Raw genomic sequence first — 16,572 nt, 5'->3', positions numbered from 1 at the left:
GATGTGCTAGCAGGCCAGAATGAACCTCTACAGAACATACGCCAAAACATGTTTTATTATAATCACTTCTAGAAAATCTGCATTTTACTCAGTTGTAGAAGAATATATTTAGGTCAGTTGTAGTTCTAGTGTCATACAGACATTGTGGCCATGTCTCAAATAGTGGTTTCTTTGCTGAAACCAGCAATACTGCAAAATACTGCTTGTGCATACCGCCACTGACTTGATTTGGACCTGACGTACACATTATTGGCTGGAAATCCACCTCTACATGCAGTGACGGTTTATTGTCAGTGGAGTTTGTCCAGCATTCTCCACTGACTGATCTACACTGGTTGAGAAACACTGCACGTGCCATTGGCCTTTATTAAGTCAGTTGCAAACGCTTCCCTGTGTTCCCTGCCCAACTAACTTTAGCCGTTGCAACTGGGGATGTGTTCTCTTTCAAACTTCCTATCAGTGCACAGGTTAGAGTTGGCTCTTTTCTTTTGAAACCATGTGGGCAGTACACTGAAAATGGAAAGAAGTGGTACAAAAATTAATAATCTATTAAGCATTCCGATGATAAGCTTCGTTTGCAGTAACTTTTGAATTAAGTAGCCTTCTCATTTTTATCAAATATATCCCCCAACTTTTTTTCTATGCAAATAGACTGTGAATGTAAATTATTTTATGTTTGTTGTTAACTATACACAGCGCTGCACATACATTTTCCTGCGCTATGTGTTGGTGTGTTGTTTGATGGCTTGACTAAGGCAACAAGGGATTGATAAAAGTTGGTGCCTGAGCCAGTCCTACTCTAAATATGTTATATAATTTTTTCATATCTGCCCAGGTGTAAGAGCTATTATTTTAATTTTCTTGGTTATGTAAGAGTATTCAAAAAATAGTGCCCTTTATTTTTGTATTCATTTTGTGATTCAGGATTTTTGCCTCTTGTGCTATATAGGCATGGTAATCTTTCCCTCCACCCATTTGCATTTTTGTAAATACAGGCACTCATGCAGCTGCTATTTTCTTCATATACCTGTTAAATAATCAATAATTGCTTTTTAGATAACAGATATTTTGAAATATTTCCTTTCCTTTTTCATGTACCTTTATGTTATCTGTGTACTGGTACATTCTGCAAATAAACAATTTCTCTGTCTCAAATTAACATACTTATGTCTCTTATTATAGAAAAAATCCAAGAAAGCTTCAGAGACTCTGACTTTTAAGCGTCCAGAAGGCATGCATCGAGAGGTGTATGCACTTCTCTACTCTGACAAGAAGTAGGTTGGGGTTATTTTTAGGGTTTTATAGTGTTATAGGGGATAATAGTATTGATATGCAAACAAGACAAATTCTGATGATTTTTTATTGGAGTATTCTGTATTAGAAGAATATTTAAAGGAGCACCTCTATTATTATTAAATTCAATTCCAGCTGTCAGTATGGATTATTCTGTAATTCTCCAAACTTCTACCTTCACCAAAGATCCAAAGCTTTAACAGAGGTTGTCTGGGTCTGCAATTTCGCTCATTCTCTTTGTAAAACCTGTAGTAGGCATCTCTAAGTAGAAGTGTTATGAAGACATATGAGCATTTTTGTTTAATCATCTTGAGCAATTTAAGAATAGTTTTTTTATTGTGAGTATACAATCGATCATTTAATTTTTCAATTTCCTGTGGACCACAAAAAAACAGCATAACATCTGGGACAGAAACTATTCAGCTTGCCTGCATCCGACCAAAATGGCTTAATTTCCAAAAAAAATGCAATATCCAGGCACTTGAAATTGAGGTTTAATTGTATATGAAGAATAAATGCATGCTTCTATTTTAACAAAATATCTCTTTAAATTTCTGTTTATCTCTACTATAGTAAAATAAACAGTTTTCACACTGTGTATTGATAGTTAACGTGGTATGGCTATGGCTCTATAAACAAAATCTTCCGTAGGGATGCACCACCGTTACTACCAAGTGATACCACGCAGGGATACCGCACAGTGAAGGCAAAACTAGGCTGTAAGAAAGTGCGGCCCTGGAAATGGATGCCGTTCACGAATCCTGCTAGAAAGGATGGAGCTATTTTTTTCCATTGGCGTCGGGCTTCAGAAGAAGGAAAGGACTACCCATTTGCCAGGTTTAATAAAGTAGGTACAAATCTTGTAAGAGTGAGATTAATATTTTGTATTTATGTGGCAAAATGTATTGCTGAGCTCTGTAAAATATTGGGTAATTTGATGGAGAATATTTTTTATAAAGGCAAGCCACTTCATATTGTGCTCTTGCTGGAAGAATTTTTGAAGAGAGAGAATTTTAAAGAAGAACAATAGAGTATGGGCTATTTAAATTTTTGCATGTAATATATATATATATATATATATATATATATATATATATATATATATATATATATATATATATATATATATATATATATATATATATATATATATATATATATATATATATATATATATATATATATATATATATATATATAATTTTTTTTTTTTTTTTTTTTTTTATATATATATATGTGTGAGGAAATGAATATTGATAGCAGGAGTACAGGACACTATAAATTCAGAGGTAATTTTATAATATGCCGTTTTTCTGAATGGGTTGTGGATTTGTGGAATATAATTCTTTTTGGCTGTTGCACGGATGGCACATTGACTGCAGTTAACTTTTAATCACATATCACAGCTTCCCAATAAAAATAATGGAACTTACTTGGAAATACTCCTTCAGTTGTGGTGTTTTACTTCACATCAGAACTTTCACAAATGTAGTTAATTGCATAAAGCTAAAGAGCAATAATTTTTATTATTCCACTAATTTTTCATTATGCTATTTAAAGTTAATTTATTCATCTGTATAACTGTAATCCACACCATATACCAACCCTCTCAGTATTTTCAGCAATTTTTCTCCAATCTACAATAACTTAGAGCAGTGTGTCTCCTTGCCACGATTCTAACCTGAAGGAGTCTGTTAGGAGAATGCAGATAAGAGATCTGACAGCTTCTTTTACAGACATATAGGCTATTGCTGAAGCTACACATTCTCCTCAAGGAAGAGCTAAAAGGTTGTTATCAGCTATTTGTTATTAAAATCCCTTTTAGACCCAACATGTTATGATGTGCTTTACTGACATTGTTTGTCAGTACTGTTACTGTCATTCAAACTATTTCCTGCCCCAGTTTAGGCATATTATTATGTTCCCTATCACATCGCTGTGCAACTTTGTTCACATAGTTGACTGATTTTTTGTCAAACCACGTGCTTGAGTGCTGGGTTATGTTAAGATTATAATGTCCTATAAAGAAGTCAATGTAATCCTTAATTACACTTGTGTCCATGAAAATCCCTTGGAAGGCCATATTTTCTATTTTGACAGCCTTGCCCTTTCAGTCATACAACCCTCTATTGTCAAGTCAATCAGGATTCAGTTAACCTGACTGTATGTTTATGGTGCATGGGAAGAAAGCAGATTACACAGAGCTAAGCCATGCACACAAAGGGAAAACATACAAACTCTTTGCAGATATTGGTCTTATCAAAATCATAATTAGGATATCCGTGTTGCAAGGTAGCAGTGGTAACCACTGAGCATTTACAGATATTTTATTTTCTTAACATTTTTGTGCTGTTGCAGAGAATATTTTGATTAGTTGCTGGGAATAATCACTTTTTTTTTTTTTTTTAATAAAATTATCTTTTAGGACAGAATTTTTAACTTTAAAAGGGGTCAGACCTTCTTCATATACTGAGTTATCTGCGAGTCTCTAGATTAGGATCTATGAATCTACTGCTTCCTTATGCTGTGGGACTGAAACTCATAACCAGGGCAGGTAGATAACAGCAGGGAAACTGATTTCCAGGTCTTGATATTGCATGGCAATTCCTTGAAAATATAACCAAAATAACTTTCTACTTGACCAGTGATATTGGTTAGTAGTAAAACTACTATAACCACTATCCTAAAAACCCTTGAGTATAATTTTTAAAAAATATATGTATAAGATCTGTTATCTGGAAACCGGTTATCCAGTAAGCTCTGAATTACGGTACAGCCATTTCCCATTGACTCAATTTTATCCAAATTATCCAAATGATTGCCTTTTTCTTTTTAATAATAAAACAGTACCTTGTACTTGATCCAAACTAAGAAATAATTAATCCTTATTAGATGCAAAACCAGCATATTCGGGTTTATTTAACTCAACCTCCCTCAATTTAGAAAAGCCCCTACCTACTAACCTAGATAGTCTCCCCTCCCAGCTTCCCTACCGCATACTTCAATACCCCTGAAAATGCACTAAAATATTTCTCACCTATCCCTGCAGAGTAAGCGCAACGGAGCTTGTAGGTGTCTTCTGGATCCTTGGCCTTCATTGGTAGGACTGTAGGACTGCATGCGCCAAAAGTGCCGGACATTGCCGAAGATCCAGAATATGGCGTCCACGAGCTCCGCTGCTCTTAATAGATAGATAGATAGATAGATATATACTTGTTATATACTTGTTATACTTGTCCAAAAGTATTCACACTCACAAGTATGGAGAATCTTTGCTGTTTCTTCACCCAGGCACATGATCTTGTTGAGAGTGCTGCTAGTCTAAAGAGATATAGATATAGATGTGTATATATATATATATATATATATATATATATATATATATATATATATATATATATAATATGTGTGTGTATGTGTATATATAAATATCTCATCGATGATGGCACTCCAAAATTAATCAGGATTCCGTACTGGAATCTTCGTCAGGGTGAGTCTGTTATATATATAATGTAGACCAGTGGTCCCCAACCAGTAGCTCGCGAGCAACATGTTGCTCTCCAACCCCTTGGATGTTGCTCTCAGGGTCCTTAAAGCAGGTGCTTATTTTTTAATTCCAAGCTTGAAAGCCAGTTTTGGTTGCATAACAACTAAGTATAGTGCCAAGTAGAGCCTCCTGTAGGCTACCAGTCCACATCGGGGCTACCAAATAGCCAATCACAGCCCTTATTTTGCACCCCAAGGGACTTTTTTATGCTTGTGTTGCTCCCCAACTCTTTTTACATTTGAATGTGGCTCACAGGTAAAAAAGGTTGGGGACCCCTGATGTAGACAGAGGACTTAATGCAAAAATTCTGGTGTTTATTGGAGCAAAAAGCAGGTAAATTATAGCTATAATTGAGAGCAATTTACCCTTTAAATTTAAATTAAATAAATATAGTGTTTAAAATTAGAATTTTGTTTCCAAAGGAATGGAGTCTGTTTAATCTATTTATAAATGGTCTAGATTTGAAACATAATTTGATTTGCGGAGATATGTGGAGTTTTTCATATAGATGTAGTTGAGATTGGTTTTATCTATGGTTTTACAATTTTTAAGGAGGATTAATGTTCACTTTTATTGTCTGATGCACTATATTTATTGCACTCTGTCACCTTAGCATACTGAAGTGACATTATTTTGTCACAGTTGATTTTGATCCACACTTGACACACAACATAATCAGTATCATCGCTATGTAACTTTGTTATTCATAGCAACCATGGATTCCATTAAATGGACATTCATTTTAAATGCACTTGTTTTTCTATGCTCTTACCAAGTTTATTAGCATGAGGTCGACTAATTGTGCACTTTTTACACCTAGTATATAACTCATTAATGATGCATGCAATGAAGGGAGGGTGCACACATAACAAACGTTTCTGCCTAGGTGCTGGTTACAGTAAATAATAGATAAAGCAAAAAGAACCGCACTCACAGGACTTTAGAAGGTGCAAAATCAAAAAATGATGTTTATTTCAACGTTTCGGCTAATCACTTAAGCACTTCCTGATGACGGCTTAAGTGAGTGCGGTTCTTTTTGCTTTATATATATATATATATATATATATATATATATATATATATATATATATATATATATATATATATATAATCAATTCTGGTGTTTATTGGAGTAAAAAGCTAACGTTTCTGCTAGCACTCTTAGCCTTTATCAAAGTGCTTGATACAAACAATCAACAACCATTTAATAGCCCCAGGGGAAATTGTTGTGGATTGTTTGTATCAAGCACTTTGATAAAGGCTAAGAGTGCTAGCCGAATCATTGGCTTTTTTCTCCAATAAACACTAGAATTTTTGTGAGTGCAATCCTCTGTCTACAGGACGGCTTGTGTAGTGATAGAATGCTGATGCACACCAGGATTTTTCTTTTAAAATTTGCTTTCTTTATTTAATCGACGTTTCGGTCCACGTCTGGGACCACGTCTTGATAAAGGTCCCAGATGTGGACCGAAACGTCGATTAAATAAAGAAAGCAAATTTTAAAAGAAAAATCCTGGTGTGCATCAGCATTCTATCACTATATGTATATATGTATATATATATATATATATATATGTGTATATATGTATATATGTGTGTATATATATATATATATATATATATATATATTCACAAATGATGCACACTCCAATCCTATATATCTATATCTATATCTCTATCTCTATCTATATATATATATATATATATATATATATATATATATATATATATATATATATATATATATATATATATATATATATATATATATATATATATATTTTCAATGAAAAAAGAGACCGCACTCACAGGACTTGTCATGTTGATTTTATTCCTCAACGTTTCGGCTATCCAACTCTAGCCGTGCTCAGGAGGTCACCTGACACCTCCGTGTAGCAACCACCACCAACGAAGATCTACGTCTCCCCCGTGTGTGTGACTGGATATTCCTAAATCTCACCCAGCGTGAGTGAACCAACCCTCACCGTGGTCACCGCAAGACCCCAAGCGTCGTGCGATCGCAGCCTTTTGTGTCAACCGATCTCCTCATACAACGTGCCTCCTGTCAATTCATTTAGCGCAGCGCTGGTCAGCGCGCACCCTTAGTGCGTCAATCTAATCCTTGAATGCGATAGGCAGAAATACCAGTCTGTTGTGTTGCGGCTACTTGGAGATGGTAAGCTTGTATTACTATTATAACTGGATGTGGTTAATGCAATTCCACCACAGGTTTACGCGAGACAACGACTTACAGTATCCGGCTGGTGATGTTTGATTGTAACAGCTTAGTATCGGAAGGCCTGTTTGGAACTAAGCGAGGATTGGACACAATTATTGGACACAATTATTGCTACTTTGTGGTTTTAGGTAGCGATTGGATAAGCATTTTAACTATATTGTGACCATTAGCGGATGCTTGGCCACTACAGAAATGATAGATGATATTTTATTGGGGGATGTATTTGATTAATTGCATGTGAACACGTCACAGGGGGATGGTCCTTGGGCTTTTCGTGCCAGAACCTGAGTATTTAGGGGTAATTTGTTTGTATCTATGTAACTTTGACAAAGGCTGATGTTGCAGCAGAAACGTTAGTTTCTTTAAATAAACGAAGATTTTTTCAATAAGTCCTGAGCAGTGCGGCTTCTTCCGGGGAGGAATATATATATATATATATATATATATATATATATATATATATATATATATATATATATATATATATATATATATATACCGTAAATACCATATATATATATATATATATATATATATATATATATATATATACCGTATATACCGTATATACCATATATATATTTCATTGGTCACAAACCGCACTCCAAGGACTTCATATGTGGAAAAATATTATATTTATTTCAACGTTTCGGTTCCTCTACTCGAGCCGTCTTCAGGAAGTCCTGAAGACGGCTCGAGTAGAGGAGCCAAAACGTTGAATAAATATTTTGTTCTTTTTTTCACGTATGAAGTGTGGTTTGTAACCAATGATATTGCACTAATTGCATACTTTTATAAACCTGCACCCAGGCATTGGCTGATTTTGTTTTGAGTGCACTCACCTTGGACTGTTATATATATATATATATATATATATATATATATATATATATATATATATATATATATATAATCTTACTTTCAAGTGATCAAGTTTAATAACCCAATAATCAATACTATATACATTATTATACAAAATTTTTACCCTATAGCTCTTGAACTCAATTATAACTTCAAATCAAGTGTTTATTAAATAACTATCATGAAAATTTAATATAAGCTTCCTCATACTGAAATAAGAAACTTTCTAAATACAATCAACTCAAAATTCTGTACCGCTTCTGAAATATAATTATTTCAGAAATAATGCAGAATCTTTAATTGATTGCATTTAGAAAGTTTCTTACTTAAGCATGAGGAAGCTTATATAAAATTTTCATTTCCACAATAATTCCCCTTTAAGCTAAAAAACTTGAATGTAAAACTCTGGCATCTAAAAGCTTGTGAGGTTATGTAGATTCAATGGGAGTTGTTCTAAGCAAAAACTATTCAATTTGCATTTTTGTGAGCTTGTAAACTTGATTTTTTGAGGTATGCAAGTTTTTTGAGCAGTTTTTTTTTTTTTATATGTGGATTCTTTAATAAATAAGGTAACATTCAAAGTAAAAGTTACCCACGTTTTGTAATGGGAACTTGTGTAGTTTAAAGCATTGATTAAACCTATGGGTTGGAAACCAAAATTTGGTCCTTGAGCTGTTTCGGTTGGGTCTCCATGACTGTCTTTAAGTGCAATGTCCTTTTTACAATTGGTAATATTAATTCAATGACCGGTTATTTCACCGGGTGGAGGGGGGGCACAATGGTAGGCACTACTCTGTAGTATTTTTCCTAAGGCCAGTGCTCCATTTTGGGGAAAAACTGCTCCATGCCTGGGGACAAAACGAAGAGCATTGCTCCTCCATTTTACAGGCCACTATGGTATGCATACTGACTCGTACACTCGCAGTAGAGTACAACTGGAACATTTTACTCTATTACGCATGTAATCGAGTAAATGGCAAATCTATTTTTTTCCCCAGTCTAGTACAGTAAATTATTTCCCTGCAATTTCCTAACATTTTGGCACCCCTAACTCCAATGAAATAGTCTATCCTTGTCTTTTAAAATAAGTGAATAATATCTTAAAAAAGCAGATTCACAGACTTAATTTGTGTCCCCTGAGAAAAAGGTTAGGAAACGTTGGGTAGGGTGCTGTAAGGAGATTTGAATGAGTGGTGGAATTAATCCTTTGCTTTGATACTTTTTGTTTGTGCAAAAACACTTTGCTGCTGTTTCAGTTATAAGCTCAGCAGCACTCAATATTTGTGGCTGCAATAATGGCTTATAATACACAAAAGCCATGAATATCCTGTAAATTATATCCTTATAAACGGTGAGTAGTGATGTCATCAGTTATAAACGGTGAGTAGTGATGTAATTTCTGTCATATGACTCACTAAAATTTGTGTATTATAATAAATAAAGTACCCCCAGTTGTAAAATATGAGGATATTAGAAGTTACCTCGGAGTTCCTTCGGCCTCGTGTTTTTATATGGTCATGAAACTCCTCGGTAACTAATAATATCCTTATATTTTACAAGAGGGGTACTTTATTCACTATATATCCTGGTGTTCATCTATTTCCATGAAAATACAGACAGTCCCCGGGTTACGTACAAGATAGGGTCTGTAGGTTTGTTCTTAAGTTGAATTTGTATGTAAGTTGAAACATATACATTTACTTCTTAAATGTAACTTAGACAAATGTCTTAACATAGTATTTATTTTTACTTTACTGTGCTCTGCAGTAGACAACACACGCCAGAGGGGATTGGGGCGGGTGGTTTATTAAAGCTAAATGCTAATAAAGGCCAAGCAAACTATAGTATGTGACTGTAATAGCCACTGTTTTTAAGTATGAGTTGTATGTAAGTTGGGTGTGTGTAACTCGAGGACTCCCTGTAATGAAAGTTGAAAACCTTTATACCCAGATCGAAACCGAGGAATATATGAACAACTCAAAAGCTTTGATTTTTTTTTTTTTTGTCCATAAATCACTTTTCATTAAAATAGGTCTTTAATATGTCTGTACATGGAGCTTGTGGGTGGTTTGCTATATTGTCTCATTCATCCATTCATTTTTATTGGTGTTTCTTAAAAAGCTGAATTACATTTATTTGAATATTTATAAAGTTAGTTATTAATGCCCCATATTGACCAATAATGGATTCTTTAAACAGATGTGTGTACAGTTTTTCTTGCTGAGTAAAACATGCTCTGACACAAATGTGGGCTACTGTGGGATATAAAGGTCAGGACATGAATATTGTTACTTTTCTTGTATTGCTTTTCTTTCTTTATTCTCAAGTCAATTTGTGACATAGGTCAGGAGTTTTTAACATTCTGCTAAAGATTCTTAACCCTCCACAAACTTCCCTCCCGTCACCGTGAGTTATCTGTTTGATCATTTCTCATGGGAACAAGCAAAATGTAAGCACACATATGACAGTTCAGGACTCTGAGGACTTTTGCTGCAGTGTTTACGCTGTGAGTGGAACACACACAGATGCTTGTACTGAATATGTATGTGTTTGGGGGCTTACGAGAGGATCGGAGATGAAGAATTTTGTGCATACTAATCAATTTCATATTTAAGCTCTTGGAGCAGTGCGCTCATTCAAGGTCAACCCTTTGTGTCAGTAAAGCTGAAGTTCGCTTTCTCAGGCTGATGAGCTTTGCTGTTTTTAAAATATCAGTTGATCAGTAATCATGTAACGCTCAAATTCTTGATTGCTTGTATAAATATTTGTCTGTTTTTCTCTAAAACACAATCTTATTATAGCAACTTGTGGACCTGCAACATTCACAGTCTCTGATGAAAGTGTGCTCTCTTAGGTTCATCTTCTATATATTTTTCTAATACAGGTATAGGACCTGTTATCCAGAACGGATCTTTCTGTAATTTGGATTTATATATCAAGTCAATTAGAAAATCATATAAACATTAAATAAACCCAGTGGGCTGGGTTTGCCTCCAATAAGGATTTATTATATATTGGTTTGGAACAAGTACAAGGTACTGTTTTTATTATTCCAGAAAAAAAAAAAAATTTAAAAATGTGGATTATTTGGATAAAATGGAGTCTATGGGAGATGACCATTCTGTAATTCCGCACTTTCTGGATAATGGGTTTCTGGATAACGGATCCCATACTTGTACAGTAAAGTGTAAGGATATAGCAAAGACAATTCTTCCACTGCACATTTGTATTTATACATACAAATGCATTCCAGCTTGTCTCTGCAGTCATTGAACACACATACCTATAGAAATATAATTTAGCCAAAATAAGTGGCAAAAAAAAAAATTGCCGAATTGATCTATACCTTTAGGGAAAATTGCGTTGTCTCTTAAAGGGATACGGTCATGGCAAAACATGTTTTTTTCAAAACGCATCAGTTAATAGTGCTGCTCCAGCAGAATTCTGCACAGAAATCCATTTTTCAAAAGAGCAAACAGATTTTTTAATATTCAATTTTGAAATCTGACATGGGACTAGACATATTGTCAGTTTCCCAGCTGCCCCAGTCATGTGACTCTGATAAACTTCATTCACTCTTTACTGCTGTACTGCAAATTGGAGTGATATCACCACCTCCCCCAGCCAAACAAAAGAACAATGGGAAGGTAACCAGATCCCTAACACAAGATAACAGCTCCCTGGTAGAGCTAAAAACAACACTCAATAGTAAAAGCCAAGTCCCACTGATACTGAGACTATATTAAGTAGGAGAAATAACAGCCTGCCAGAAAGTAGTTCCATCCTAAAGTGCAGGCACAAGTCACATTTCAGTGCAGAATTCTGCTGGAGCAGCACTATTAACTGATGTGTTTTCCCATGACAGTATCCCTTTAATTTTATTTTACCTTAAGGTACAAAATGTTTCTAGTTACTTGTAAAATGTTCTAATGTGATTGTTTTGCCTAAGATCACATCAGAGATATCACTAATCTGTGTCTTTATCAGTCTGTACAGGTTCCAGTTTACTCAGAACAGGAGTATCAAATGTATCTACATGATGATGGCTGGACTAAATCTGAGACAGACCATCTTTTTGACCTCTGCCGACGTTTCGATCTGCGATTCATTGTTATCCATGACCGATATGATCATCAGCAGTTTAAGGTAACCAGTTTAGTTTCCATCTGTTTGCACTTGTTAGTAAAACTGTGATCTTCTATTGTTCCAGCTCTATCAAAATACAAAAATTATGTCAGCAGCCTAATACATTATAATATATATATATATATATATATATATATATATATATATATATATATATATATATATATATATATATATATATATATATATATGTGTGTGTGTTATATTATATCTCCCTTATAAATTAAAGGAAAACTTTACCCCCAAAATGAATATTTAAGCAACATATAGTTTATATCATATTATGTGGCATATTAAAATTTTAACAAACTGGTATATATATTTAAGTAAATATTGCCCTTTTACATCTCTTGCCTTGAACCACCATTTTGTGATGGTCTGTGTGCTGCCTTAGTAGGGTTGCTACCTGGCCGGTAAAAATTATGGTTGATCCCAATGTTATTAATAGGGAAACAAGATAAAGAAGCTTCTTGCGATATGCGGGTCTCTTGTGTGTGTGTGTGTGTGTGTATATATATATATATAATCACTCACCACATCAAGGAAGTGGCCCAGGTGCACCGCCCTGAGCCCTCAGCACACGGGGGCGGACAAACTGACAAACAATGAAGCAGGCACTCAAGAAGGCACTCACCAGGCAAATGTTCAAGTGAAGAATTTTATTGTGTCAAACAGCCTGACGCGTTTCGTGTTCCAAACACTTAATCATAGGCTCAGCCTTCTTGAGTGCCTGCTTCATTGTTAGTCAGGGAAACAAGATAGATATATAGGAAGGCTGGTATTTTTTTTCCAGAAAAGGTGGCAACCCTATGCCTCAGAGATTACCTGACCAGAAATACTGCAGCTCTAACTGTAACAGCAAGTGTGGCAGCAAAAGACAGAACTCTGTTTTTTAACTGGCTCATGTGACCTAACATGTATGATTTGTTTGTGTGCACAGTGAATCCTACAATCCCAGGGGGCGCCCTTATTTTTTTTTTTAAAATGGCAATTTTATATTTAGGATTACCCAATGGCATATACTACTAAAGAAGTATATTATTATGAAAATGGTTTATTTACATCAAGCAGGGTTTTACATATGAACTGTTTAATGTGATATCTTTTTATAGAGACCTACATTGATCGGGGTATAGTTTTCCTTTTATGCAACTGTGTTCGAAATTTTAGCTATACTATAAATTATTTTCTAAAGGTCAGTGGTGGCTTGTGGAGGTGTTTATACTATTAAAGATTGTGCTTCCTGCATTTAAATTATGTTTACCCATTTTAACTAAATGTACAGAAACGTGTAAGTAGCTCGTTATAAACAATTGCATTTTTCCGTCTTTCCATTGTAACAGAAAAGGTCAGCAGAGGATCTGAAAGATCGTTATTATGGCATCTGTGCTAAGCTGGCAAATATTCGTGCCACCCCAGGGACAGACTTGAAAATCCCTGTGTTTGATGCAGGACATGAGAGGAGAAGGAAGGAGCAGCTGGAAAGATTGTACAACAGGACACCAGAACAGGTGGGTTTTCTGTTATGTTACACTGCATAACATGGTCCTAGATGTATTCACCGCACCCATCACTTACAAGGATTAAAAGGAGATAAACACTTTATCTGTGCTTACAAACAATATAATTTAGAGCTGAATAAACGCAGCACAGTGTATTTTTGGTATCTCAGTAGAAAATTAAAATTAGCTCTTATTATGTAGCTTATTTTGTTTGCTTTTTTTTATGGATATTTAAAGTTCTTGTTCTGCAACCATCTGCGTTGCAGCCGTAAATCAATGTCTGGTCACTGAAAGTCACAAAAGGTATAGGACAAAAAGAAAAAAAATTAAAAATACACAAAAAAAATAAGGCTTTTGATCTTTAAGTTTATTTACTAACACAAGGGCAACATGTGGATACAAGGTGCCATGAGTTTTACCCTCAATGTTTCCCCAAAATTCCAGCATAACAGCTGGTGCCTGCAAATGTGTGTGCTGCACATTTTACATAGTTTACTAATGCAGGTGCAAATATGTGTCTGTGGATTTGTACTGCTAGTTTTATTAAGCATGTGGTTTTTGGGTTTTTTTGGGTGCTTACATAACTCCTCAGGGGCCTGAGGTCAGTTTAGTCTGCAAGTCACTTTTATTGTCAAATTTACAGTTCATTAATTTTCCTATCTATTGTTTGCAATATGTAATTTCCCCTGAGCTGCACTTGGCTTGTATGCAAGATAATACAGGGTTAAACATTTCCCTCTGTCTTCTTGCAAGTATATTGTTTGCTATTGCTTACCTACCGGCCTTTATATTATTAATATAATAATATTATATTAATTAATTCTCACTGTTCAGAAGGTGAGCAATTTTTAAGTAAAAATCTGTTTCCAAAGGAACAGTAAGTACTGATTGAAAAGTTCCATATTTGCAGTTATCAGAACACAACATACTTTTTTGCTTGCACACTCATCACAGGACCAATCTGACACCTGCAATGCCTGCATTCAAGCAAGGCATGCTTTGTAGGTCTTCTCAGTTTTTTTTCTGGCTTTCTTATTTCAGCAGTACAATAATTAAGCCACAGTGCTGCTTTTCACTCAGAAGTTTTGGCCACATTTAGGAAATATCCTGTTCTATTTAAAATCTCAGCCACATGTTGGGAACAACTATTTTCTAACTTTTGGTGTTGCTTTTTTATCTGTTCTTTTTACATAATTTAAAGGCATCCTCCACCGAAATAACTCTTCTTATGCTTAATAAAAATTGCAGAGAATGTAAACCAACAGATACTTCTTGTAAAAGCAACAGCATCCACAAAAATCCACTGACATTTTTTAATGTATTCTGGCAAAATTACTAAAGGATTACCTTTGCTTTTATTATGCAAAAAACATTTCTGGGTGGAACATCCCTTTAAATGAATCTATATTTTAATCTAAACATTAAACATTGTTTTCAGGCCTGTATACACTTTTTTATTTTATTTTTTATGCGTTTTTTTCCCAGAATTTTGTGATAAAACACATAGAATTAGAATGTAAACGTTTTTAAGGCATCTTAGATTTTGGTTTTCAGAAACAGGCAATAGTTAGTTAGTGATAGTATCACTATTTACAGTTCATTGGCTGTCTGTCAGACCCTGAAATAATGATTCACAAGAACTAGTTCTTACTCTGGCCACCTTATGACCTTGTGTCTGCAATTCTACTTAGAAAACTGAAGTACAAAGTTATATGAACTCTTGCAGATTTTAGTTTTTTCTCTGCTTTGCCGCTCTCTTTAGTGTTCCTTACTTTGGTTCAGTTCCTGATCACACAGTGCAAAGCTGAAGGGAAGGTGCAGAGCAAGGAGGTTATTTCACATCTCGGTGTACCTTCTGCCCTCAGAATGTATTTGGCTAGATGAGAAAATTTTTTTTTTTTAATATCACAGGATTTTGGTTCATTACCTGATCCTAACAGCTAGTATCTAAATATTATGCCTTAGTGCTTTTCATACTGAACACAACAAGCACTTTTGAATAAATTCTTAATACCTCTAATTACCTGGATGGATATTTTAATTTTCTAATGAGCTGGATACTCTGTTGGATTTAGCAAGCATGAAGGTGTATAAGACACAACTACTTGTATTTAAAGGAGAAGGAACGCTATGGAGGCATTTTATTGCCAATAGATTAGCTGCAATAGTGCAAGCTAGAATGCTATATTTATTCTGTAGAATGTTTTACCATACCTGAGTAAAAAGCTCTAGAAACTCTGTTTGTTTAGGATAGGAGCTGCAGTATTAACATGGTGTGACATCACTTCCTGCCCGAGTCTCTCCCTGCTCTGGGCTCAGATTACAGTAGAGAAGGGAGGGGGAAGAGGAGCAAACAGAGCATGCTCTTGCCCAGGGCAATGAAGTTTAAGCTGAAGGCAGGAAGTCTGATACAGAAGCCCATGTGTACACAATAGAAGGAAAGAAATGCAGTGTTTCTTTTGACAGGGGACTCAGAGCAACATTACTTTGGGGGTTTACTAGTATATTTAGATGGACCTTTCTGATAAGGCTTAATTCGTTTTAACCTTTCCTTCTCCTTTAATTGCATTCAGTACATTTTTTTAAACAAACTGGTGGATACTGAAGATTTGATTTCTTGCAATAGTTAAAAATCACATACCTTCAAGTTCAGGACTCTTCGACATGTTAGCATGTGTGTGTGTTATATATTTATGAATATATTCTTTCCACGCCATATGTATCCTAATGTTCTCTCTGCCTCTTATACTGTGATTATTGTTGGCCATTTGTTGTAGAAAAACCTACTGCTTTCTTTAAAGTCTTCATAATCATTTATAAAAGGAGAGCAAATCTGAAGAAGTTACAGGCTTGCTGATGTTGAAGGTTCTTGCTTTAATCACAGTTTAAGAATGTTTTATCTGTTCACTAAAAAGGCAGATGCTTTAGAGGATTTATTGTGGTTTCAGCCATGTAAAACTTTTGCTTTTTGCTGCTGGATTGCA

General features: G+C 34.8%; 1 protein-coding gene across 2 annotated transcripts in view; it reads left to right on the top strand.

Moving 5' to 3' along the window:
* The window catches only part of dmap1.L (DNA methyltransferase 1 associated protein 1 L homeolog), a 41,511-nt gene that overhangs the window by 570 nt on the left and 24,369 nt on the right, over positions 1-16,572 (top strand). For both annotated transcript variants that reach the window (NM_001094407.1, XM_018256842.2), the window contains 4 exon segments: positions 1,183-1,274; positions 1,945-2,140; positions 11,928-12,086; positions 13,430-13,597. In NM_001094407.1, the coding sequence (NP_001087876.1) occupies positions 1,183-1,274; positions 1,945-2,140; positions 11,928-12,086; positions 13,430-13,597 (615 nt within the window).

This window comes from Xenopus laevis, chromosome 4L (genome assembly GCF_017654675.1).
Source record: "Xenopus laevis strain J_2021 chromosome 4L, Xenopus_laevis_v10.1, whole genome shotgun sequence".
Taxonomy (NCBI): domain Eukaryota; kingdom Metazoa; phylum Chordata; class Amphibia; order Anura; family Pipidae; genus Xenopus; species Xenopus laevis.
The sequence above is the reverse complement of the archived record's forward strand: the minus strand, read 5'-3'. Positions and strand labels throughout refer to the sequence as shown.